Here is a 25,075-nt window from a genome sequence, read left to right as displayed (position 1 = left end):
ACAATACCAATGGATTAGTAATTTGTACAAGAAAGGCAAACAAATGATAAAATGTATTACAAATCATAGCAATACCCATGGCCTTTTCCGCAGTCACTCGAGATTGGAGTTGTTGAAGATTGCGAGGACTAGATTTGGTAGCTATTACCTCACCTTCAGGCGCCTTTTGAAGGTAAGAGAGGCATTAGCTAGCATGGTATCAAGTCCACATTGGCAGGTGTTAAAGGAAAGGGCTACAGATGTATCTGACATGGCAGGTTTTGAAATGGTGGAGGAGGCCGCTCTTGATGGGCAGTTTTGGACAAGTGTGAGGCAGGTATTGGATTTCACCAAGCCAATTTATCACATGATTCAGTTTGCAGATACAGAAAAACCAGTGATTGGCGAGGTGTATGAGCAAATGGATACCATGTTGGGGGAAATAAAAGACATTGTTCATAATAGAGATCCCAACTTGTACAAACTGATTCATGATTGTGTGTGTGAACGGTGGAATAGGCTTAACCTTCCACTACATTGCTTGGCGTATATCCTTACGCCAAAATACTACTCTACATCTTGGTTGGGCCAACCTGCAGCAGGGGGTGGGGTTAGGTCCAAACCCCATTTAGATCAAGAGGTAACTAAAGGATATTTGGAAGCATTAGAAAAGTTGGTACCTGATAGGGAGGAATGTGCAGTTGTGCGCCTTGAAATAGGAAGATACTTCAGTGGCACTTGTTTGTATGGTAACTTCCATGCAATGGACGACAAAGATAAATTTGAATCTCTCACATGGTGGGAAACATATGGCGGCCACGGACTTTTGCCAAAATTGGAAAAAAAAGTTCTTTCACAGGTTGTAAATTCTTCTTCTGTAGAGAGGTGTTGGAGCACCTACAACTATATACATCATGTGAAAAGAAACAGACTCAATGAAAACCGAGCAGAAAGCCTTGTTTATGTGCACTACACCTTGAGGTTGTTGAGTCATTACTGTGATCGGGCTAATGAGGATCCCACATATAAAATTTGGGACAATCACCCAGAGGATGACAATTTGGAGGATGGCATTGTACATATTGAAGAACTAGAAGAGGAACTTGTAAGGGATGAAAATGAAGCAGCAACCATGCCACCTCCACCTCCACCTCCACCATCCAGTAGCAGTGCTCGAGGTCCGAGTCTTGTTCCTTTGCTGTCGCCACCTCCATCTACACCCTCGCGTGGAGGTTCTAGTTCTGGTCGTCGGTCTGTGCGGGAGACTCCTAGAAGACCACCACGACCTGCTTATACTCCTGGAGACTCTCGTGGCAAGGGCCACATGTAGATTTACAGTTTACTTATCTTTTTTAGTTTCTATTAGACTTTAGTTTTCATAACTGTTGAGTTTTGAGTCCTTGACTCTTGACTCTTGACTCTTTCATATCATAATGATATTTTTTGTAAACATTATATCACTGTGACAATGAAAATTTGAAGTTTGAAGTTGGGCCTTGGCAATTATAACTCATTGGTAATGATTGTGAATTATGAATATGATGCTTTGTGAAAGACTAAAGTTGTTTCATTTCATCTCATTATTCATGTTTCATTTTATAAATTTTTAACATTTCATATCATGTTAACAGTTAGAAGTTAGGACTTAGAAATATCTTTGATATTACTTCTTGTAATGGTTAAACTTAGCTTACAAGTACAACTTTGGTGATCAATGATGATAAATGTTATTGAATTTTCAATTCTGAAAGCTTGAAGTTGAAACTTTAATATTCAATTTGATGAATCATGATTTATAAGACTCAATATGTTGCAGTTGTAATATGTATTTTACTAACTTGTGGACATGGTTGATGACGATTATAATTTCTAGATGATTGATGTGATATGGTTCAATGATCAATCTATGTTTTTTTATGTTTTTTATGTCTAATTCATCATTCTACATGTTTTTGTTGACATATATGTATCAAAAATTTAAAAATATAAAAAATATATATATTTTTAAAAAATCGCTCCCGGATTCGCTCCCAAACCGGGAGCTTCTGAAAATGGTCGCTCCTGCTCCCGTTTTCGCTCCCGCTCCCGCTCCCAAGTAACATGGTTTAGAACCAACTATACTAGGATATCTAAACCAGGAAAAAAGTTTGGGAATAGGAGACCGAAAAAGACACTAGGATAAGGCTATAGTAATCGACAAACTCGACTAAAACAATAGAGGTATTGTCTCATTATAGAAGGGAAAAAGTTGGCCTCAGAGTTTTCCCGAGGACCATTTTCCTTAATGATAGACTGTAGATTTTGGGGCTCGTAGACATATGATAAAGCATCCACTGACCTCCTACTCCTAGTACCTAGGCAGAGTGAAGGAGATTTTCTATTGGGATTAAGAATCTCCTCGATAGGATCTTAACCGCCCACCCCTTCTAAGGCCAAGACCAGTAAGGACGAACACGACCTTTTGGGTAACCCTTTTTCTTTGACGTCCCGTGCCTCGTTCTCTCGAATGCCTCGGCCCGTCAAATATTTCTCGAACAACAACCATCATTTAATGCTTCTGAGCATATATTATGTTTCAATTTAACATATATAATAAAACTGATTCATCAACTTAGTAATCCAATTGTAATTATAGCGAATTTTGTAAATAGACTTCTAATTTTAAATACAGAAGTTAAATTGTAACAATTTTTTTCTTTAAACTTTTCAGATGAAGAGGAAGAAATGTAAATTTCCATAAATAACTATGATTTGTCTATTCATAAAATCAGTTGCATGAAGAACAAATTTCAATCAATTTCATGAAGAATAAATTTCAATTTCTTTCTTGAAAATTTTGTGGTTCTTTTTGTTAAAATAGAAATGAGAATTTCGTACCTGTGATACCTTGAGGTGAGAAAGATTTTGGAATTCCTCTTATCTCTGTCCTATTTCGATCCAGATTTTCATGACCTGAAAATCATGAACCCTTAACATTTAGAATTAAGTAAAAATTTCTTTGAGATACTATCAATAAGCGCGGCATGATTTCTATTACCTTGACACTACATCGATCTAGTGCGCATTTCCAGCCGTAATGATCATCATGGAAAAAATACAGTACACGACAAAACAAAAAACCTGTAGTTCAACAAGCAAAACTAAGAGCCAGATGTTACAAATCAATTCTAGAAAAAAAATACATGGCATACATGTAGGCGCGTGAAACAGAAACATCTCATACAGGCACGTATTTGAAATATAAAGAAATTCCAAGTAGAAGAGAAAGATCAATCCAATACCGACAATTGAAATATAAAGAAATTCAAATGACAGTAGAATGACCAATCCAATAGCGATCTGAATATTATGAGAAGAGGAACATACAGATTTTAAATCAACAGAGCTATGAGTTGGCCTGGCTGAATGGCTGGGTGTTTTTCCAGAGAAATTTAAATGAAATGTAGCCACAGCCTTCTAGAATAGGTATTTTTTTAAAGAATGTTAAATCAACCGAGCTGTGAGTTGGCTTGGCTGAACATCATTAACATCATATGGGCGACGCAGATATACCTCTGGACATATCCACCAACTTGCTATGAATATCTCAAATTTAGCTTCTTCAATTGCCGAAGCAATAGCTGGAAACAAATAATACACTGCAGTTTTAAACAACCATCAAGCATCGATAACTTGTAGTAGGTCAAGTGCAGGGTGACACCAACACAAACCAGAAGAACAATTGGGATGAGCCAGTGCTCACTCTGTTAAATCAGGATATACAATTAGTTCTACTGAAATCTTCTTAACCACACTGACATCGAAAAACATTTTTTAATAAAAGCATACCTTAAATTTCAAAATAAAAGTGGCATACCTTCATCACAAAAAGGGAACATGCCTCCTTCCCATGCATTCTCATCGTGGTCCACTTTCTCCAGAGCCCCCTCCTTGCTCTGACGTTTAATGCTACAAGCATCTCCAGCAGCCTCAATCCCATCTTGCGGCAGAATTCCTTCAAGATGGCCACTCACTGCAAGATCCGCACAGCGTGTATGGTCTTCAACCAAGTGCTGGATATTGCCAGTACCGACTCTGCTCCATCCAGGAATATCCAATGGCAATGGTCCTGTGCTTAAATGCTTTTCTGCTTGACAAGTAGACTTCCCATTGAAATCCTGATTATTTACCTTTAATTTCTTTAAGGATGACTCTAGTGGTGCTACTGTTGCATTCTGAGATAATGTTGGCTTCAGGGTAGAGTTACCATAGGTGGCTGAAGAATCAAAATAAAACCCTGATGACAGCCATTTGCAACCATTGATGGTGTCCCAGAAAAATGACCAAGAGAACTGCAGCTACTACTGCTGCTTGAACGTTGTATTTGTACGCAATTCAGATTCATACCAATAACTCCATCTTGTGTGTATTCATCTTTAAGTTAATGGATGTGCATAGCTTTCGCATTTGGAATGCTTCTAGGAAAAGGAGCTCTTGCCTCTTGGACTTTTTTAAAATCCTGAAGATGATCAAATACAGGCACAGGAATTCTTTCAATTTCAATTTCCCCAAATGATGTATCAATTTCTCCAGATGATGTATCTTTATTTGAATGTTCCGTGTTCATACCATCAGCATCATAACTTGGGGTCCTTGCACGATACATCTGCACTTCAGCATTTGAAAGATACCTTAGTGACGGTTAGAGGAAGCGGGGTTGGAGGAGGCGGTGCTGGGTGCTTTGTTTTTAAAGAACTTTAAATTTAAATTTAAATGTAGCCACAATCTTCTAGAATAAGAAATTTAAATGTAGCCGCAACTTTCTAGGTGTTTTGTTAAAGAAATTTAAATGTATCTACGGTATTCTAGAAAGTGAATTCTATCGAGCTTTTATTCATAGAATTAATCGTTTTTAGTGTTAGTTGCATTTCATAGCATCCTATTATATCTCATTTGTAAATTCAACTTAAATAATATTTACAACTTAAATAATATAAATATTTGATAAGCTATGTTTCAGATTATACTAAAAAAATATAATTTGTACAAATATCATATGTTATTTTTTGAATTTAATGTTTATTTTAAAATTGTTATATAAATTAATTCATTTAATTTAATATGGTTTTAATAATATTTTAAAACATCAGGGTTTTTATTATTTGGACTTTGATTTAAAATATTTTCGCATATAAAAATTAAAATTATGTGCTTTTATATTTGGGCATAATTACGGTTGATAATGGCAATTGAGACAAGTCCATCCCAGAGTTCATCTCATAACCAACGCAAGTGTACACAGTGCCAGTTCATCTCATAGCTAACCAACCCAAGAGTACACGGTGTCCCAGGGTTTTATTGCCTCTGACAACATATTTGTTGGTAGCTTACGGAGTTTTTATTTTTATATTAAAAAATATTTTAAAATTATAAACATTATTTTATTAAAAAATTAATATATCAATAATTATTTATAAATTAACATAAGAATATTTTAACTTATTTATTAATTTAATTTATGTTAAAAAAATTAATATCAATTTTTTAAAAAAATTAATATTAAACATTATTTATAAATTAATATAAGAATATTTTAATTTCTTTATTAATTTAATTTAATTTAGGTTAAAAAAGTTAATATCAATTTAAAAAAAAAAATAGACATTTAAAAGTTTTTTCTAAATATTTAAAAGTATCGTTACTTTTTAAATAAAAATATTCATGAAAAGTATTATATTTATAACATCATTCCAAATGAGATAATAATAGCTAAATTATTATAAATATATTGCAATATTTTTTAAGGATGTAATTATAATAATATTTATTTATTTAATTGGAGTGAGAAGTTTTGGAGAATTATTAACTTAAAAAGATTGATTCGTATTATTTCATCTAATAGAATTATTTCATAAATGTCACAAATAAACCAATTATAACTGGGTTCTAAGAATTTGAAGTATAGAACAAAGGAAATAAATTCTTCACCAAATAAATTTTAACATTCATAACACAATCATGTATCATCTATATAACTTATGTAATATTTTCAAAATAATAATAATAATTTTTATTAATTTAAAAAAATAAAATAAAAAATGATATTACAATGTTTTATTATTGATATTAAATTTATTAAATAATATTTGATAATAATAATTATAATAATAATATTTTGATATTAATATTAAATTTAAAAAAAAATATTATAATAATTTTAAAATTAAAAATTCCAAAAGTATCAAATATTTTATATTAAATTTTTTTTTCGGATTTTTTTTTTAATATAAACAAAAATAATGTATTATGTTAATAATTCAACTCCAATAACAATTCAAAAATACAAAAATAACTAATAAAAACCATGAAAAATATTAATAATAAAAATTATAATAATTCATAATAAAAAGCAGTAAAAGAAAAGAAATTGCATTTCATCACCCATACACTCTAAGCTCAAATATTCTTTTACGATTCCTGATTAATTCTATGTATGTACACTTACAAATTGACAAACTACTTGTATAGATATTTCTCGCTAATTCTCTATAATTATGCACATGCTCACTATGTCCATATTCCACATGATCGATCCCAATTGCATAAATATTTCTCCCTAATTCATTATAATTATGCACATGCTAATTATGTCCATATTCCACATGATCGATCCCAATTCCCTAGTATGCACCAAATGACAGTGATTGATCACACCCAGGCTCCACCAAATGACAGTGATTGATCACCCCTAGGCTAGGAATTTCAAATCCTACGCATCCTAAAGTCTCTACAACTCTAATTTCATTTCAATCATTTTACCAAAAAATGTTGAAGGGTTGGGAAATCCACCTGCCATTAACACCTTCAAACTCCGGATCTATTGAATCCTAACTATGTCAATATGTCCTTGCTAATCATCCAACTATAACCACATGAATATAATACAACAAAAAAATAACCATTCAATATGAAGTATATGAAATGGATTGTAGTTATGCTTAAAAGACATTAGAAGCCATGTCCCAAGCCAAATGCAATACAAAAAAAGAACCATTTCAATATGAAGTATATAAAAATGGATTATATTTATGCTTAGAAACCCTCTCACAAACCATCCAAGTTCATTATTATATGTAAACTCTTTAGCGTTGAAATGATGATATAAATGAGAAGGGCTACTACATAAATAACACATGGTGATAAATCCTAACAGCATGCCTTTGTGTCTCATAATTCATGATTTATTTACATGCACACAAATATGCATCTATTACTATTAGTTTCATTGATCTTTCGATAGTATTAATTAATCTTTAAATACAATTTATTTTAACATTTCCACAAAATTGATTATATAATTCTAAATTTAAATTTAAATTAATTAACACAACCTATACAACTATATATTCATCTACAAATTTAGCATATATATATATATATAATGAAAGCACGGAAACCCAGAGTACTTTTCCACATTTTGTAGATGGTAAATTAGGTAATTAGGTAAACCCTCGGCCCTAGTTACGGGGCCTTACCCCAAGGGAATGGAAGAGCGTCAAACCTATGATCAATAATAACTAGCAACAATATCAAAGAACTTCACATCTAGCCCTTGAGGCACTTTATATATATATATATATATATATATATATATATATATATATATATATATATATATATATATATATATATATATATATATACATATATACAAGTGCCAATATTATTTTATTTAACCATTAACGATATTAATTAATTTTTAAATGACCTTTTATATTGTCACAACATAGATTATGTGATCTTAAATTTAAAATTCAAAATCTTTTTCCGGTAAAGAAAATTCATAATTTCATTGATGAAATTACATGTTGTAGATGCCTGAAGGCATATGCTGTAACGTGGTTGTCTATCCACTGTTATAAACTAATATTTACAATGAAACCCAATGGGTGTACTGTGTTGGTTCAAGACCTCAATAAAAAGTTCAAAAATATTCACCCACGTGGGTGTGTATTATGTTGACCATATTTACAATTATTTACTCATAAATACTATTTAAAAACTGTATCAAAATTTCAAAAATTTCAATATCAAGATGCTGATAATTAGGGACTGTTGCCCCTCTGTAGTCTCCCATCGATGTATGGCCTGTGGAAGAAGTGATAGATTCCTGCAGGTGTATGCTCAGTGATCATCCACTCTCTTAGTGGACGATGCATCGCTTCTTTCGATAGCCTGTCTGCAGTTTCGTTTCTTTCCCTGTAGATATGAGAAATAGAAATATGATCAAAGAATGTTTTGAAAAAAACAATTTCTTCCAAAATAGATCTCAAAGTGTAAGCATTACAAAAAGTTGTGTTGTTAAACCAATCAGTCACATTCTTTGAGTCCCCAAATATTTGTATGTTTCTGCATTGTTTCAGAATGGCAAAGTATATCAGGTGGCGAAGAGATATCAGTTCAGCATGATTATTTATGCTCGGTCCCAATCCCATACTAATCTGGTAAAAGTGTGAATCTGAGAGGTAAAAACATATGCCTCCCCCACATCCATGCTACTGGGCAGCACCATCAAAATAGGCCCAAGGAATTGTTGTGTTTATCTGTTCCTGTCGAATATGTCTAGGTCTCTTTTGGCACTCATCATTTGGTAGCTCTTTAAAAGCAGTGCAGATTTTCGGAGGGAGCAGGTTCCAGTTCACTGGATTGTCTTCAAATATTTTGATGTTTCGCTTGAGCCATATGTGCCATGAGACCAAGAGGGGAAGGTTTCTTGTATTTTTCACAGTAGTAGTACCCCACCAGCTGTCCCAAGCTGTTATAATATCTATGCCCTACCAACTCATATTCAGATTTAGAGTTTGTAGGACTTGAGTCCAAATGTTCCTGGTGGTCGGACATGAGAGAAAAAGATGTTGGGTCATTTCCTCCTCTTGTAGGCATAGGACACACCAGGTAGGTCCCAAAAATTCCCTCTTTTTTAAATAGGTACCAGTGGGGATCTTATTCTCTAAAATATTCCACATCAACGGTCTGGTGCACAATGGAGCTTTTAATTTCCATATTGATACCCACCAGCTCCTTAAGGCCTCCGATTTTTTATCTACAATGATGGTATCATAGCCCTGCTTTGAGGAGTATTGTCCAGATTTTGAGTGTGCCCATATGAGTTCATCCTCTTCATTCTTTAATCTAACATGTGTTTCTATGAGTGCCTGGATATAGTTTTGCCATGTTCCGCACCATTCATGTGGTATGTTCCAGTTCTGCTCTGTCAGCCATGCTTATGTATGAAAAGTAGTATTTTGTTGATCACCTATCTGCCCAATATACTTAATGCATCTGTTGTTTAAGTGATTTATCAGTCCAATTGGTAGCTGATGGGAGTTTCCACTGCCAGTCCATGGATCAATTCCAATGCAGACTGAGGCTCCATTTCCAATTTTCCATAACAGTCCATCCTTGATAATGGGAAGTGAATTTAGTATGGCCCTCCATATCACCGAAATACCTTTTCTGTTCCATGTTGGACTTCTAATCCAGTCTATAATAGTAGATGGCCAGATATATTTATGTAGGATAACTCAATACAAAGACTTTTTTGCTTTATTAATAACCAGGTCTATTTTGCAGCCAAGGCTTGTGCAAAGGCAGGAAGTAGTTTGAGACCCCAACCTCCCCACTTCTTCGGAGTAGCAATTTTGGTCCATTTCAGCCAGGCAAAAGGTTTTCCCTCCTTTCTTCCATTCCAAAGAAATTTGCAACAAATTTGTTGAATTTTGTGAAGGACCCCTCTTGGAATCCAGGCAAGTGACATCCAGTAAACCGGAGTGGCTTCAAGGACTGATTTGATCAGAATTAGTCTGCCTGCCCTAGAGAGGAACCTGTGACACCCGCAGTTTATTCTCTTCTCCACTTTTGTGATAAGCCAGGTCCAATTAGCGATTTTGTACCCATCTGGTTTTAGCATGAAGCCCGGATATTTGAGCCCCTCCATCAGCTCAGTAGTCTGAAATGGAAATTTTTGAATGGCTGGCTATGATTCCTGTTGTGTACAATCTGATAGAGAGATGGTGGATTTATCTCTATTAACTTCCATTCCCGTTGCTCTGCTGAAGAGGTTTAGAATCTCATACATTGAAGTGGTGTCCAGAACACTACCATTCAAGAAAATCAATATGTCATCTACAAATAGTAGACGTGTCAGGTAGTAGTGGTCCATAATTTTTAGCCCTTTGAGACCCCCTCTTCTTTTTTCTGAATCAATTAGCCGGCTCAATCCTTCCATAACTAATAGGAAAAGTAGTGGAGATAAAGGGAATCCCTGCCTTATCCCTCTATCAATATTAAAGGATGTAGTTGCAGACCCATTGATGAGAATAGAAAATGATACAGAGGAGATGCAACCCATGATCCAGTTGATAAGAGCTGGTGGAAAACCCAGGTGAGTGATAATCATCTTGAAGTATAGCCAATTCACTTTGTCAAAAGCCTTTGATAGATCAATTTTGAGAGTAAGTCCCTTCAGATTTTTGTGCTTAATGGAGTGAAGGGCTTCCTGGGCTAAGCCAATAGCATCCTGAATATGTCTATGGTGGAGGAAAGCAAATTGCTCCTGAGAGATATGGTTAGATAAAATGGGCTTGATGCTATTGCCTATGATTCTGGAAATAATTTTATACAGATAGTTGCAAAGGGATATGGGACGGAAATCGTTAAAAGAGGTAGGTGAATCTGTCTTAGGGATCAAAGCCAAATAGGTGAAGTTGATGGGCGGGTGGTGTTTGGTCAATTTAGTGAAGTCTAAATTGCAACTTTTAAATGTCAACCCGGGGCTCGTAAGCTGATGAAGTGAGGTGTACTATATGTACTTAGGTAACTGTTTTCTTAATCTTTTGTCGTTTTTAGTTTTTTTAAGTTTGTTTTCAAATGTATCTTTCCTACTGTGATGTGATGGAAATGGAATAAAGCAAGTGAAATGTGGATGATTGTGGTGATCTCTAAATGATTTCTTCAAAACTTGAAAAGTATTCTACAAGAAAGCTTGAACAACAACTGCAATACAATCAAAGCTTAAAATCAAATAAAGGACTAATGGCATCGGCCCAGTATCTCTGCTGTTGATGAAAATGAAAATGAAATCTATATTAACTCAATTAAAAGCAAGAACAGCTACTTTACACTACTTTACACTATTTTAACTCTTCATTTAAATCTAATCAATGTGAAATTTAAGTGAGACAAATCACACTATTTTAACCTTTTCTTAATCATGTGAGAACAATTATGAACAGGTCAGTAATGTGAGTCTTAAAGAAAAATAAACCAAGCTGCACTAATTGATATTTTGGCTCCAATAAAGTTAGTTGATTATAGAAAAAGAACCATCAATAAATGAACAACTTGATAACTACTGAGTAGAAAGTAAAGTGCAAGTTAAAGAAATGATAGTAAGGAAAATCAAAACTGCAAAACAATGAATGTCAGCAACATAGACAAGACGATCACGAATGCCACTAGTTATGAAAAGAAAAGAAAGAAAATTGTCTCAGGCTTGCCTAAGAAACCTGCATAACACACTGATTAGTCATGAACAAAAGTGCAGAAATGTAAATCAGCAGAATTCAAAGTTTATGTACAGCTAATATACATGTTGAAAAGAAATAAAAACGCGGCAATTAAAAGACATCTGTACAGCTATTATACATGAAACAAGAAAGAGAAATTCAGGAAATTAAAGATTACTATAGAGGGCTTCAGCAAACAGGGGCCCTCTGCCTACTTCAGCCGGTTCAAGGAGCAGTTATACGCTTAAGTGTAAAACAATCTTCTCATGTATTGACAGCAAATGTAAAAGTACAGTGGGGAGCTCAAAATTACAAAGTGATTACAACAACGACTAACTATCCAGCGTTCAAAGACGCTTTATTTATAACAGAGGAAAGCAAACTAACTTAACGAAAACTGAGCTATTCAAGCAGCAGTGTAAAAACATGTAATCTTGTTGCGTCCTCGGATTTAGGCAACGGTCGTTGTGGGAATTCAATCTGTTGTTGGATTCATGTTTCCCACTGTCTTCATGACTGAGGAAGATGCCACCTGTTCTTCACGTGCTCCAAAACAGAACACGCAGAGCCGTGCCACCGCCAATGACTTCTGTTGACCGTATTTGCCTCCTCGTTGACCATGGGTTTTTATGACCGGTTTGGGTGAGCTGGAAGGACACACACCATGTCCTTGGTTCCACGAACTTGCCCATGTGGCTCTTCTTCCCGAAGGACACCTGGAACATATCATTTAATAAAACAGCTGCGGAATCCGGGGTTGGCTGCGGAAACCGGGATCAGCTGCGGAAACCCTGTGTGAGTTGCGGAAACGCAGCACTTTGAACCAAAATTCTAAACCAACAACAGTCATTAGCATAATTAGCAAACCATGTAAAGAGTCTTAAAATACAATGATTTGAGCAATTTGATGGAGGGAATGAGTGGAAAAAGAAGGAAATGAATAGGAAAAGGAGGCTGAGAGGATGTGTAAAGAAGTGCAGGTTTGAGGCTCAACATACCCCCACTGTGAAGGTGTTGCATGTCCTCATGCAACCAAAACTTTGTCATTGTTTTTCAATCCATGTGCTCAGATGCTTCTGCCAAAACATCTAGCCTTCTTATCTTTCTCCTGGCTGCTAAAATTGTCCTTGGTTTTCTGACTAAACACCTGAATTTCAAATTGATCATTGCTCTGCTCAGCTTCTTACATTTTCTCTTCAATTTTCTGTTCTTCTTCTGCCAGAGTCCTAAGTGAAGCATGGTATTGTCATGGACAATTTTGTCCACCTTGCTTTGTTCTTTTAATGCTTCATTTTCTTGTTTAATGTGCCTGTTTAGGACTTCTAGCTCAAACACTTCCTGTTTTAAAGATTGCACTTGTGCATCAAGTGGCAAGGTAGTTCTTGGTCCTGCAACTGATCGTTCCAAGGACTCTAAGTAGTTATATGCTTCTTGCTGGGTGGAGTCTACCTCAGGTATTTGTCTCCGCCTGAACTCAAATTCTTGAAAAGGAGGATTGTTTTCTCTTTCCAGCTGAAAAGGACTTTCCTCACGTGGAGGACTTGCCTCAATGAATTGCTGAGCTGGACCTTTTTCAGGTGTTCCTTCACCTAAATCAATAAAGTGTGATTGTTTTTCTTGGGTCACTTTCTTTCCTTTGAGCCTACTGCTCCTCCTCACATGTGGACTAGTGCTCTCTTTCTGGGCACTCTGCTTTTCTTTTCGTTTCTTTGCTGAGGCAGCAGTTTGGAGATGGGCTAACCTTTCTGCCAAAGTTTGAGACTCTTCTTCTACTGATGGTTCAGGGGATGGATATGTCTCTTGAATAGTTGCTTTACCTTTGTCCTTTTTCTGCTTTTTATTTCTAGTTCCCTCTTCTTCTTCCTCATGAACAGTTTCCTGAGTGTCTACTATAGGAAGGTCTTGGGCTGTAACATTTCTTTTTCTCCTCCTACTTCTTTTTGGGATTTTTGGGAACTACTGGCAGAGGTTTTAGTCACCTCTTGGAAGTGATTTCTGATCAAAAACTTTTCCCAAGTATCGTAACTATTTTTCAATTGATCCTCAATGAGAATTCTAATGAGCCCATGATGATAAAGGTGGGATTCAATATGGCCTACATGTTTCTGAATAGCAAAGCTCATTTTCTTTAGACTTGCTAGCAGAAAGTAAGGTAAATTAAGGGCATGGCCTTCCATAAAATTCATCTAAATCCTTGCATGATACATATACATGGTGCCAAAGTGACCTTCGCATGTAATAAACTTCTGAACAGGTAACAAAAGCGCAAACAATCCCTCTTTAATTACATGCACAGGAATCCCTTTAGTGAATATTGAAGTGTCCATACCTGGGTTCTTAAGCATGTCTTTCCATCCCTGATCTTCTAGCCCTCTGTTCTTAAACCATCTTTCTCCCTCCTGAGGTAGACTGGTTGTTGTTGCTATGGTGTTCTCTGTTGTTGTGAATTTCAGGTCCCCTACTTCCACGGTGTGTCCATTCAAGGATCGAGCAAATGCTTTCGTTACCTCCTTATTATACCCTCTGAATTTTTGAATAAACTTCAACCATTTTGCTTTCTTTAATGCTTCCTTCGTCTGTGGATACCCTTCTAAATACTTTGGACCCTCAGGTTCAGCTCTAAGAAGCTTCCCCATCTTTGGCTCTCAACTTCGGCTGAAGCTTTGACTGTGTGTGGATGCTCAAGGAGGATGCTCACGGGAAAAAACAGGTGGATTACGGCTGTAAGTGGAGTAGCCGTAATGTAATGCAAGGCGTATTGCAGAACTATAATCGGGGTTTGAAACAGAGTTGTGGAGTTTGCAGCGGAAATGAGAGTGGAAATGGTGTGAGTACGAGGGAGTAGAAGACAAACACGAGAAATGAGTTCAATGCATGCGGAAATGGAGTGATAAGTGGACGGAATAACGGCCGAATCCTTTAGAGTCGGGTGGCTTACACACACGTCTCAGCGTTGGCTGCAGAAATGGTGGTAAGGAGAGTCGTGGTACATTGGGTTACGTCACAGAGGTACGGCCAGTAATGGAGGAGCAGCCCCGTTTCAAGTTTTGAATTAATGATGATTAGGGGACCGTTAGAAAGGTATGAGGTGGATGAAGCATTATCATGGAGGAGGAGTGGGATGATCTTACCGAATCATTGCATTTAGTGGCTCTTTCCACGATTTAATAACTATGCATAAAATGACATTAAATTGTTGTTTGGAAAAGATTTTGATCATACCTTCATAAGTTTGCCATTTGTTGATTACGGTTGCTGACCCATTATTGCTTTCTGATCTTGCAGATGCCTCATATCTTTGCTGCCTTTAGTGATGATGATGCTGACCTTTGACTGTAATTTTTTTGAAAACAGAGTGTTGCTGGCTGTAGAGACAGAGTGATGCTGGCTGCGGAAATCGTTTCGAGCTGCGAAAACTGGTGCGAGCTGCAGAAACGGTTCCCAGCTGCGGAAACTGAGACAACACCCCTTTAACTGCACAAATTTAGTTAGAAAATCAACTAACTGAATGAAATAGTCCTGAGAGGGACTTTTATTGATGGAATGGAATGAAATGAGTGGAATGAGATGGAAGTATAGTGGAGTGAAGTGGAATGGAGATGAAGATGAGATGGAGGTGAAGATGGAAATGACAAGTGGAGTGAAGATGGAGAGAAATAGATTTTTTTTGGAAAATATAGAGTGTCAGGTGTCCCTGATTTTCACTCCATATTTTCTGTATAAGACCGCCAATCTGGGATTGGTTTTCAGGCTTATACACATATTTTTTTTTTTTTTTAATTCAGAAAGAAACAAAGACTAGGCTGATGGAGGAGAAGAATTCTTCTCCACCAGCCTCATTGCAGAATTCTCTTGAAAAATTTTGACAAAGTCCTCTTTTGAGAGTGGCTTATGATAAATTTTCAATCGGTGGCCATTCACAATGAGAGGAGTTTGAAACTCATCAATAGTCTTGATTCAAACTGCTCCATTGCTAAAGACTTCATCAGTCTCATATGGTCCAAGCCAATGAGTTTGAAATTTTCCTTTGAAGTCTTTAAATTTGGAATCAAACAGTAATGCCCAATCTCATTTTTGAAACTTTCTCTCCTTGATATATCTGTCATGCCACTTAGTTCTTTGGTGCTGAACTAGATCAGTCCTTAAAATTGCATCTTGTCTTATTTCATCTAGCTCATTCAGCTGCCCCATTCTGTGCTTTTGGGCTTCTGATAGACTCATCCCCAACTGAACTGCCATCTTGAAGGTCTTGACTTGGAACTCAATGGGGAGCAAGACTTCTTTCCCATAAACAAGTTCATAGGGAGAATGTCCTGTTGTGTTCCTCCATGTAGTTCTATAGGCCCATAAGGCTTCAGGAAGCCTTTCTGCCCAATCTCTTCTATGGAGATGAACAGTCTTGGTGATGATGCTCTCAAGAACTTTTTTTGTGGATTCCACTTGACCATTTGCTTGCGGATGGTATGGAGTAGATTTTCTGTGCTTGATTTTGTATTCTTCCATCAGCTTCTCCATCAAGTTAGATGTAAATTGACTTCCCTGATCTGTCACAATTTCTCTTGGGACGCCAAAACGAGTAAAAATATCCTCAAAAAGAAATTGAACAACTGAATTTTCAGTGGCAGAAGGCAATGCCTTGGCTTCTACCCATTTAGTAACATAATCAGTGCAAACCAGTATATACTTCTTTTGTTTAGATGGTGGAATAATAGGTCCAATGAAATCTAAAGCCCCCATTTTTCAAAGGGTTCGATGAGTACCTGTGGCTGTAATGGCATTTCATTTGAAAGAGTTGGTCTCCCAACTCTTTGGCGGCTGTCACACCTTCTAACATATTGTTTTGCATCTTTGAAGAGAGAAGGCCAATAATATCCTAAAGAAAGGATTTTATAGGCCGTCCTCTTGTTAGCAAAGTGTCCACCTCACGGTTCATCATGACATGCCTTAAGGATGTCAGGCATTTCATCTTCCCGAACACATCTTCTGATCACACAATCTAGCCCTGTTTTGAACAATTCATTAGAAATCCATGAATACTTTGAACTCTCCTGAATGATTTTCCTTTTCTCATTAGGAAATAAGTGTGGAGGTAGCTTCCCTGTAACCAAATAGTTAGCAATATCTGCATACCAAGGAGTTTTATTAGTTACTGCAAACAGATATTCATCTGGAAACTTATCCTCTACGGGAGAATCTTCGTTAGTATTTTGGATTCTAGACAAGAAATCAGCTACTGTATTTTGTTTTCCTGGTCTATCTAACACAGTAATATTGAATTCTTGTAAAAGTAAAAGCCATCTTGTAACTCTGCCATTAGTAACAGGTTTTTTCATGAGATATCTAATTGTAGAATGATCAGTATGGACAAAAGTTTCATAGCCAGTTATGTAATGTCTAAACTTGTTAATTGCATGCACAACAACTAAGAACTCTTTTTCAGTTACAGTATAATTTAACTCAGTGGGAGTCAAATTTTTACTGGTGTAGTAAATGGCATAAGGAACTAAATCTTTTTGACCCAACACAGCTCCTAGAGCTGTATCTGAAGCATCTGTAGAAATATGGAAAGGAAGTTTCCAATTTGGCCCTCTCAGAATGGGTGCTTCAGATATTCTTGTTTTTAGATTTTCCAATGCAGATTGACAGTCAGGATCCCACTTGAATTCACAGTATTTTGTAAGTAATTTGAAGAGTGGAGATGCTATCTTGGTGAAGTTTTCAATAAATCTTCTATAATATCCAGTAAATCCAAGAAAACTTCTAACATCTTTTTGACAATTTGGAATATGTAACTTGGAGATGACTTCAACTTTTGATCTATCAACTTTAATTCCATCTCCTGAAATATGATGTCCTAAAACAATCCCTTCAGTAAACATCATAAAACAATTTTCATGACTTAATGAAAGATTTGTTTCTTTACATATTATAAGGACTTTTTCCAAATTTTCTAATGCCTCTTCAAATGAATTACCATAGACTGTAAAATCATCCATATAGACCTCTACACAATCATGAATTAGATCAGAAAAGATTCCTAGTACTACCCTTTGAAATGTTGCAGGTGCATTACATAATCCAAAAGGAAGTACTCGGTAAGCAAAAGTTCCCCATGGACAGGTAAATGTGGTCTTGTCCTGATCTTCAGGTGCTACCTGAATCTGATTGTAACCACTAAAACCATCCAAGAATGAGAAATACTTTTTGCCTGCTAAAGTATCTAATACTTGATCAATAAAGGGAAAAGGAAAGTGATCCTTCAAATTTGCTTTGTTCAATTCCCTGTAATCAATGCAAACCCTCCATTTACCATTCTTTTTAGGTACTATAACCAAAGGGGAAACCCACCGGCTATCTGAAATGGGGTAAATGAAGTTTACATTAAGTAACTTTTGGAGCTCTTCTTTCACTATCTCCCTAAGGTTTGGATTCATCGTTCTTTGAGGTTGTCTGATTGGTCTACTATTTTCCTCAATGTAGATGTGATGAATGCAAGTCTTAGGGTCAATACCTTTCATATCAGTATACTCCCATGCAAATGCAGTAGAATGTTTTTGCAAGATTTTGGTTATCTTTCCCTGTTGTGATTTTTCCAAGTTTCTGTTGATATTTAATGTTTTTCCTGGAAAAATATCAATGGCAGAACTACCAAACTCTTCCATAGAGAAAAGAGACATTTGTCTAGATGATAGACACTCAATGTCAGAATCCAACTGAAATTGTGTGTGGTCATATTCTGAAGATGGTTCAAAGTTTTCTAATGTGTTCAGAATTTGACTATCTTCACTAATCTCAGAAATGGTAAAGACAGGTTGTATAGTATCTTCATCATCAACCCACTCATTATCTCCTATTTCTGTAATTGCTTTTGCTGGAGGATACAGATTGAACTTCTTTGTCGAATTACCATCAGAAATATACATATCCCCAGACCTACAACTTATGAAAGCATTAGTTGTGGCTAGCCAAGGTCTTCCTAAAATAAGAGGATGTCCTCCTAGATTACTCTTAGGAGTTAAAATCATGAAATCCACTGGATATTCCCAAGAGTCTAGGGAGACTGGAATGTCTTCTAATACACCATTTGGTTTAATAATTGATCGATCTGCAATTTGCAATAAAGTAGGTGTAAAAAGAAGATTATGAAGTTTTAGCTGTTCCATAGTCTGTCTACTCATGATGTTGATAGCAGCCCCTAAATCAATCAAAGTATTTGGTATTTCTACCCCATTGATATGTGTTTTGACAATTGGACTACTAGGGTCTACATATTTCTACATAGTAATTTTTCCCATCATGATATCTGCAATTTTCCCTACCAGGTGGATCCTTCTGGTATCTCTTGGTTTCCTTCCTGGTCTTTTAAGGCTCAACTCCTTTATTGTTTTTGCTAGAATAGGAATTTCCTTAATGGCTTGTAACAAGGGAATCTTGATACAGACATTCTTCAATTCATCTAGAAAATTATAGTCAGGCAACCAAATTTATTTTTCCACTCCTTTGTCAATTTGTAATCTTTCAGGAAAAGGAGGTGTGGATAAAGATGCAGGTTGCTCAACTATGGGAGTTGTGGGGGTTAATTCTTTTTCTTTTTCTTTTTGAGTGTTTGGGTTTTGAAGAGATGATTCAGAACCCTTATTGGCTTCAAGAGATTCTTCCTTAAAAATGCTTTGCTTTTGAGCATTTATAGAAGGCTTATCTAAGACTCTACCTGATCTGAGTTGTACTTCATTGAGAGGAACAATCATATAGGTAGGAAACTGTTGACCTTCCATCATGTAAGCATTTTGAGGGTTTTTATTATTGGGGTTTGGCAATGGCTGAGAAGGAAGTTGATTTGACTTCTGTTGGAATGGAAGCAAGAGTTGAGAGTTTGGATTCTGTTGAGAAGGTTGCTGTTGTTGTGGAAATGGCAATGATAGTTGTGGATTTTGATTTGGAAGTTGTGGAGCTTGTTGGTTTTGAAAAGATGGAGGATATTGGTAAAATTGAGCAAATCTCCCATAAGGATTTTGCATACCTTGTACCCATGATTGAAAAGGATTTTGAGGTTGGGACCAAGGTTGTTGCCAAGGATTCCAATTTGGTGGGGGTTGAAAATTCATAGAGTTGCTAAACCGTTGATTTTGTTGCCCCTACCAAGGTCTCCTTGCGACAAAACAGAGAGATTCGAGTGTATTTGGATATTCTTGAAAGACAGCTTTGAGCCCAGGGATTGAAGGACAATCCTTGGTCTCATGATTCTCTGAACAAATTACACATGTTTCTACAACTTTTGCATCCAAGGGACATTCCCTTAGAGCATGTTTCTTCCTACACTTTGGGTAAAAGATGGCCAAAGCCTCAGCTTCTGCTTTCTGCTTATTGTGAATCTTAAGAGTGTCTAGTTGCTCGTTAAGACTCCCTAAGATGTCAGTTTTAAATTCATCAAGCATATTGCCAATCGCAGCCCTACTTACTGATCCAGTTGTAGATTTGTTTGCTCTGATGAGAGAAGGATCTCTAGGCCCTTTTTGAGTTTTAGATTTCCCCCTTGAGAGATGGACACATAGTTCTGCTATATCATTGAGTGAAAGTTGAGATATATCTCCCTTCCCCATCATGTTCAAAATATCTATCCATTCATCTCTAATGGCTTTCAATAGAAGGGCTTTTAAGGTCTCCTCATCTAAGTTGTTCATTTTTGCTCTTTTCAAGTTGTATTGAAATCTTTCAAGCAGATCCTCCAAATTTTCATCTTCTTTTTGCATCATTTTGAATACCTCATCCTTGTGATTGGTGGGCATACAATAGTCCAGGTACCTATCCAAAAATGCTTGTTTCATATCATTCCAAGACCTAATGGATTGAGTGAGTAATCCCATGAACCATTTCAAGGCTGCTCCTTTCAATGTTGAAGGAAACAGTTTGAGTTTTTGAGAGTCATCCAGATAATCATAAGTTCGACACACTACCTCAAACTCAAATAGAAATGTTTAAGGGTCCTCATTCCTCATCCCATGGAAGTTTGGGAGGACAGATGGTGAGATGTTTTTCATTGTGGCTCGGGAGTCCTCATCAACTATAGGAATCCCAAATGAGTTATCCCCATCCCTATTTCCTCCAATGTTACCTCTACCTCCTCCATTGTTTCCTCCTCCTCTACCTCTACCTCTACCAAATCCAGTTGCTCCTTCCTCTGTCATGGTAGTTTCCCTGGAGACTTCAGAGTCTTCTGGTTCTTCTACTAAAGGTGCATGAGGAGGAATTTCTCCCTCTTCTTTAGATGATTCTACTTCTTCAATTACAATTTGTCTCTCTGTAGAAGAAAGGAAAGGATATCCTTCTAATTCAGATTCGATGGAAGGTATGGGAGAGTCGAATCCTGCCTCTTGAATTCCAGGAATCCTAGGGCTTGGATTGTAAGTTGGAGATGATGGAGGTGTCTCTTGTCTATTCCTTGAATTAGATGGACTTGTAAAAATCGAACTCTTAGCTCTAGCTAAAAACCTTCCCCTAGAATCTCTTGCTCTATGCATGTCATTTTTATTTTCCTTCAAGTCGGGGTAATAATTCTCTTTCTGATCTTCCAAGTCACTCTAGGTGCAAGAAGAGAGCATACTCAAGAAACTATTAAACCAATAACTTTCTATTTTCTGATCCTCCAGATCACTCTAGGTGCAAGAGGAGAGCATACTTTGAGAGGTTATTAATTTTCCTTCCTTGAAATTTTCTTGTTTTTTTTTTCTTTTTTTAAGAATTGGCTACCTAATTTCACTTCCCCGACAACGGCGCCAAAATGTTTGGTCAATTTAGTGAAGTCTAAATTGCAACTTTTAAATGTCAACCTGGGGCTCGTAAACTGATGAAGTGAGGTGTACTATATGTACTTAGGTAATCGTTTTCTTAATATTTTGTCGTTTTTAGTTTTTTTAAGTTTGTTTTCAAATGTATCTTTCCTACTGTGATGTGATGGAAATGGAATAAAGCAAGTGAAATGTGGATGATTGTGGTGATCTCTAAATGATTTCTTCAAAACTTGAAAAGTATTCTACAAGAAAGCTTGAACAACAACTGTAATAAAATCAAAGCTTAAAACCAAATAAAGGACTAATGGCATCGGCCCAGTATCTCTGCTGCTGATGAAAATGAAAATGAAATCTATATTAACTCAATTAAAAGCAAGAACAACTACTTTACACTACTTTACACTATTTTAACTCTTCATGTAAATCTAATCAATGTGAAATTTAAGTGAGACAAATCACACCATTTTAACCTTTTCTTAATCATGTGAGAACAATTATGAATAGGTCAGTAATGTGAGTCTTAAAGCAAAATAAACCAAGCTGCACTAAGTGATATTTTGGCTCCAATAAAGTTAGTTGATTATAGAAAAAGAACCATCAATAAATGAACAACTTGATAACTAAAGAGCAGAAAGTAAAGTGCAAGTTAAAGAAATGACAGTAAGGAAAATCAAAACTGCAAAACAATGAATGTCAACAACATAGACAAGACGATCACGCATGCCACTAGTTATGAAAAGAAAAGAAAGAAAACTGTCCCGGGCTTGCCTAAGAAACCTGCATAACACACTGATCAGTCATGAACAAAAGTGCAGAAATGTAAATCAGCAGAATTCAAAGTTTATGTACAGCTAATATACATGTTGAAAAGAAATAAAAATGCAGCAATTAAAAGACATCTGTACAGCTATTATACATGAAACAAGAAAGAGAAATGCAGGAAATTAAAGATTACTATAGAGGGCTTCAGCAAACAGAGGCCCTCTGCCTACTTCAGCCGGTTCAAGGAGCAGTTATACGCTTAAGTGTAAAACAACCTTCTCATGTATTGACAGCAAATGTAAAAGTACAGTGGGGAGCTCAAAATTACAAAGCGATTACAACAACGACTAACTATCCAGCGTTCAAAGACGCTTTATTTATAACAGAGGAAAGCAAACTAACTTAACGAAAACTAAGCTATTCAAGCAGCTGTGTAAAAACACGTAATCTTGCTGCGTCCTCGGATTTAGGCAACGGTCGTTGTGGGTATTCAATCTGCTGTTGGATTCATGTTTCCCACTGTCTTCGTGGCTGAGGAAGATGCCACCTATTCTTCACGTGCTCCAAAACAGAACACGCGGAGCCGTGCCACCGCCAATGACTTCTGTTGACCATATTTTCCTCCTCGTTGACCACGGGTTTTTATGACCGGTTTGGGTGAGATGGAAGGACACACACCATGTCCTTGGTTCCATGAACTTGCCCATGTGGCTCTTCTTCCCGGAGGACACATGGAACATATCATTTAATAAAACAGCTGCGGAATCCGGGGTTGGCTGCGGAAACCGGGATCAGCTGCGGAAACCCTGTGTGAGCTGCGGAAACGCAGCACTTTGAACCAAAATTCTAAACCAACAACAGTCATTAGCATAATTAGCAAACCATGTAAAAAGTCTTAAAATACAATGATTTGAGCAATTTGATGGAGGGAATGAGTGGAAAAAGAAGGAAATGAATAGGAAAAGGAGGCTGAGAGGATGTGTAAAGAAGTGCAGGTTTGAGGCTGAACAGGTGGATGTGTCCTATAGTTCGAATTTCTTCAATGACCACCAGCAAGTCCTGTCCCAGAAGCTCCAGAAAGGCTGTGTAGAATTCAACTGACCAGCCATCCGATCCAGGACTCTTGTCCTTCTTGAACCATTTAAGTGCTCCTCCATGGTGAGGGGTTGTATCAATTCCTCCACATCATCTGGTTCCACAAACCTAGGGAAGTGGCCAGCCAGGTTAATGATGTCTGGGAGGGTGATGGCTGCTGATGTAGTAAATTGACTTTTGAAATGAGTATTCCCCAACCTGGCTAATTAAGGGTGAGTAGAGGCCCATCCGTCCATGTCACAGGGTAGCTGCCAAAATGTTATAGACATTTTTGTGCCTTACAGCATGAAGCATGAAATGTCAATAATCTAAGGGATCCAAAGTCCCTAAGCATGATTTTCCTACCCCTAGAGGAACAAGGTCAGCAAACCACAGCACTGAAAATCAGTTCTCCACCTGAAAACACTCAAAAACAAGCTAATTCTGGATCATGTCAGCTGCTCCACTGAGCATCTGAGCTGAATGTCAACTGCTCCACTCTGTACCTGCGCTGAATGTCAAAAGCAATGAAGGCTACCTGCGCTGGGCGAGATTGGCCAAGTGGCACAGTCATTCCTCAATGTGTCAAATGCCCAGGAAGCTTCCAAAATGACACTTGGATCAAGGAATTCGCCTTGTGATGAGTAAGAGGGTCTAGATCTCCAAGTGGAAGCAAGAACCTACAAGTGGACTCAAGAACTGAAGAATAACTGAAGTGGGAGAGGACACTAGTCAGCTCCATGCCAACCTCAAGCTGACTCATCCTTTCTCCAAAACTCCTATATATAGAGCTCTCTCATGAGGTCTAGGGAGGCTGGAATCTTGTGACTGTAAGGAAGTGTTGTTGGTTTGAGTATAGAACTATTGGGTGATTTGCTTGAAGGAGGTGAAGAGGAGATTTCTTTCTGCTGGGAGGTGTTGCTGGATTGGGCCTCTTATGGTTGTAACACTCTCAGAACTTTACTTCTTCCATTAAATAAAGCATTTGAGGTTCTCCTATATGCATGTGTCTCAATGGCGTATTGATGCTTGTATATTTGATTTATTCTAATCCTTGAATCAATTATGGATGTATGCTTCTTGTAGTTTCCCTTTCTTGTGCTTTTGCAGGATCTTTGTGTAGCTGGGCCAGTGAAAGAGCAAGGAGCTGGGAGCAAGCAGCAAAGAGGGAAGATTGGATCAATCATTAGCGGAAGATAACGGTTAGTGGATCTCTTTCTCCTCTCTCTTACATCTCATAAAGAAGTAATCTTGAATAGCTTTGCATTCGGTTGTTGCTGAGGTACTATCACCCTTAGAGTGGGATAGGGTCATTTCATATTGGATACTTTTCCCAACAACAAATTGGCGACTCCACTGGGGATCATATCTTGTTGGTTGTTTTTGTTTTTGCTATTCGTTTCATAAACAAAGGGAGTATCGAATCGAACTGCATTTGGATCTTTCAAATGCAAAGTAGAGGGCAGCTATTCTAGCTCAGTTTCTGGGCAAGTTTATGATTTGAAGAGCTGATTCACAAGGACTCTAAATAGATCTTAGTGATAGCTTTTCATCCTCCTTTTCATCCCTTAGTGTGTACTTGACTGATAGCTTCTGATTTGGCCAAAAACTGTGAATTTTTGAGCAATCTGTGACCCGGAAACCAAGAGAAACGAAAGTTTTGTTCTTCAGTGCAGGCTGTGTGAAGGCTGTCTGCATTTCAGCGCAGTTCCCGAAGGGGCTACCTGCACTGAAGGTCAAACTGCCTGTGTACTACCTGCGCTGGACCAGTTTTGCCTAGTGCTACTGGGGTTTCCTGCTGTTTCTTGCCCTGTTTTCACTCTTGTTTTGCTGCCTGTTGCCAGTCAATGTACCTATCTGAAACCAACTTTCCTTGCCACTATTCCGCCTCGGTTGTATAAAGAAACTGTGTTTGTTCTTTATGTA

At 37.0% G+C, this 25,075-nt stretch overlaps 1 protein-coding gene across 1 annotated transcript in view; it reads right to left on the bottom strand.

Moving 5' to 3' along the window:
- Positions 1 to 3,649: 3,649 nt before the first annotated feature.
- LOC149191852 (uncharacterized) overlaps positions 3,650 to 25,075 on the bottom strand; it is a 37,725-nt gene continuing 16,299 nt past the window's right edge. Inside the window, exons 2-3 of the mRNA XM_089406754.1 lie at positions 3,836 to 4,234; positions 3,650 to 3,722 (exon numbers count right to left, since the gene is read on the bottom strand). Coding sequence (XP_089262880.1) covers positions 3,718 to 3,722; positions 3,836 to 4,234 — 404 coding nt within the window. The 3' untranslated portion in view covers positions 3,650 to 3,717. The remainder of the gene's footprint in view (positions 3,723 to 3,835; positions 4,235 to 25,075) is intronic.

The sequence above is a fragment of the Pinus tabuliformis genome, chromosome 2_2 (genome assembly GCF_031772625.1).
Source record: "Pinus tabuliformis cultivar Carrire ecotype Pingquan chromosome 2_2, CPIR1, whole genome shotgun sequence".
NCBI classification, from domain to species: domain Eukaryota; kingdom Viridiplantae; phylum Streptophyta; class Pinopsida; order Pinales; family Pinaceae; genus Pinus; species Pinus tabuliformis.
The sequence above is the reverse complement of the archived record's forward strand: the minus strand, read 5'-3'. Positions and strand labels throughout refer to the sequence as shown.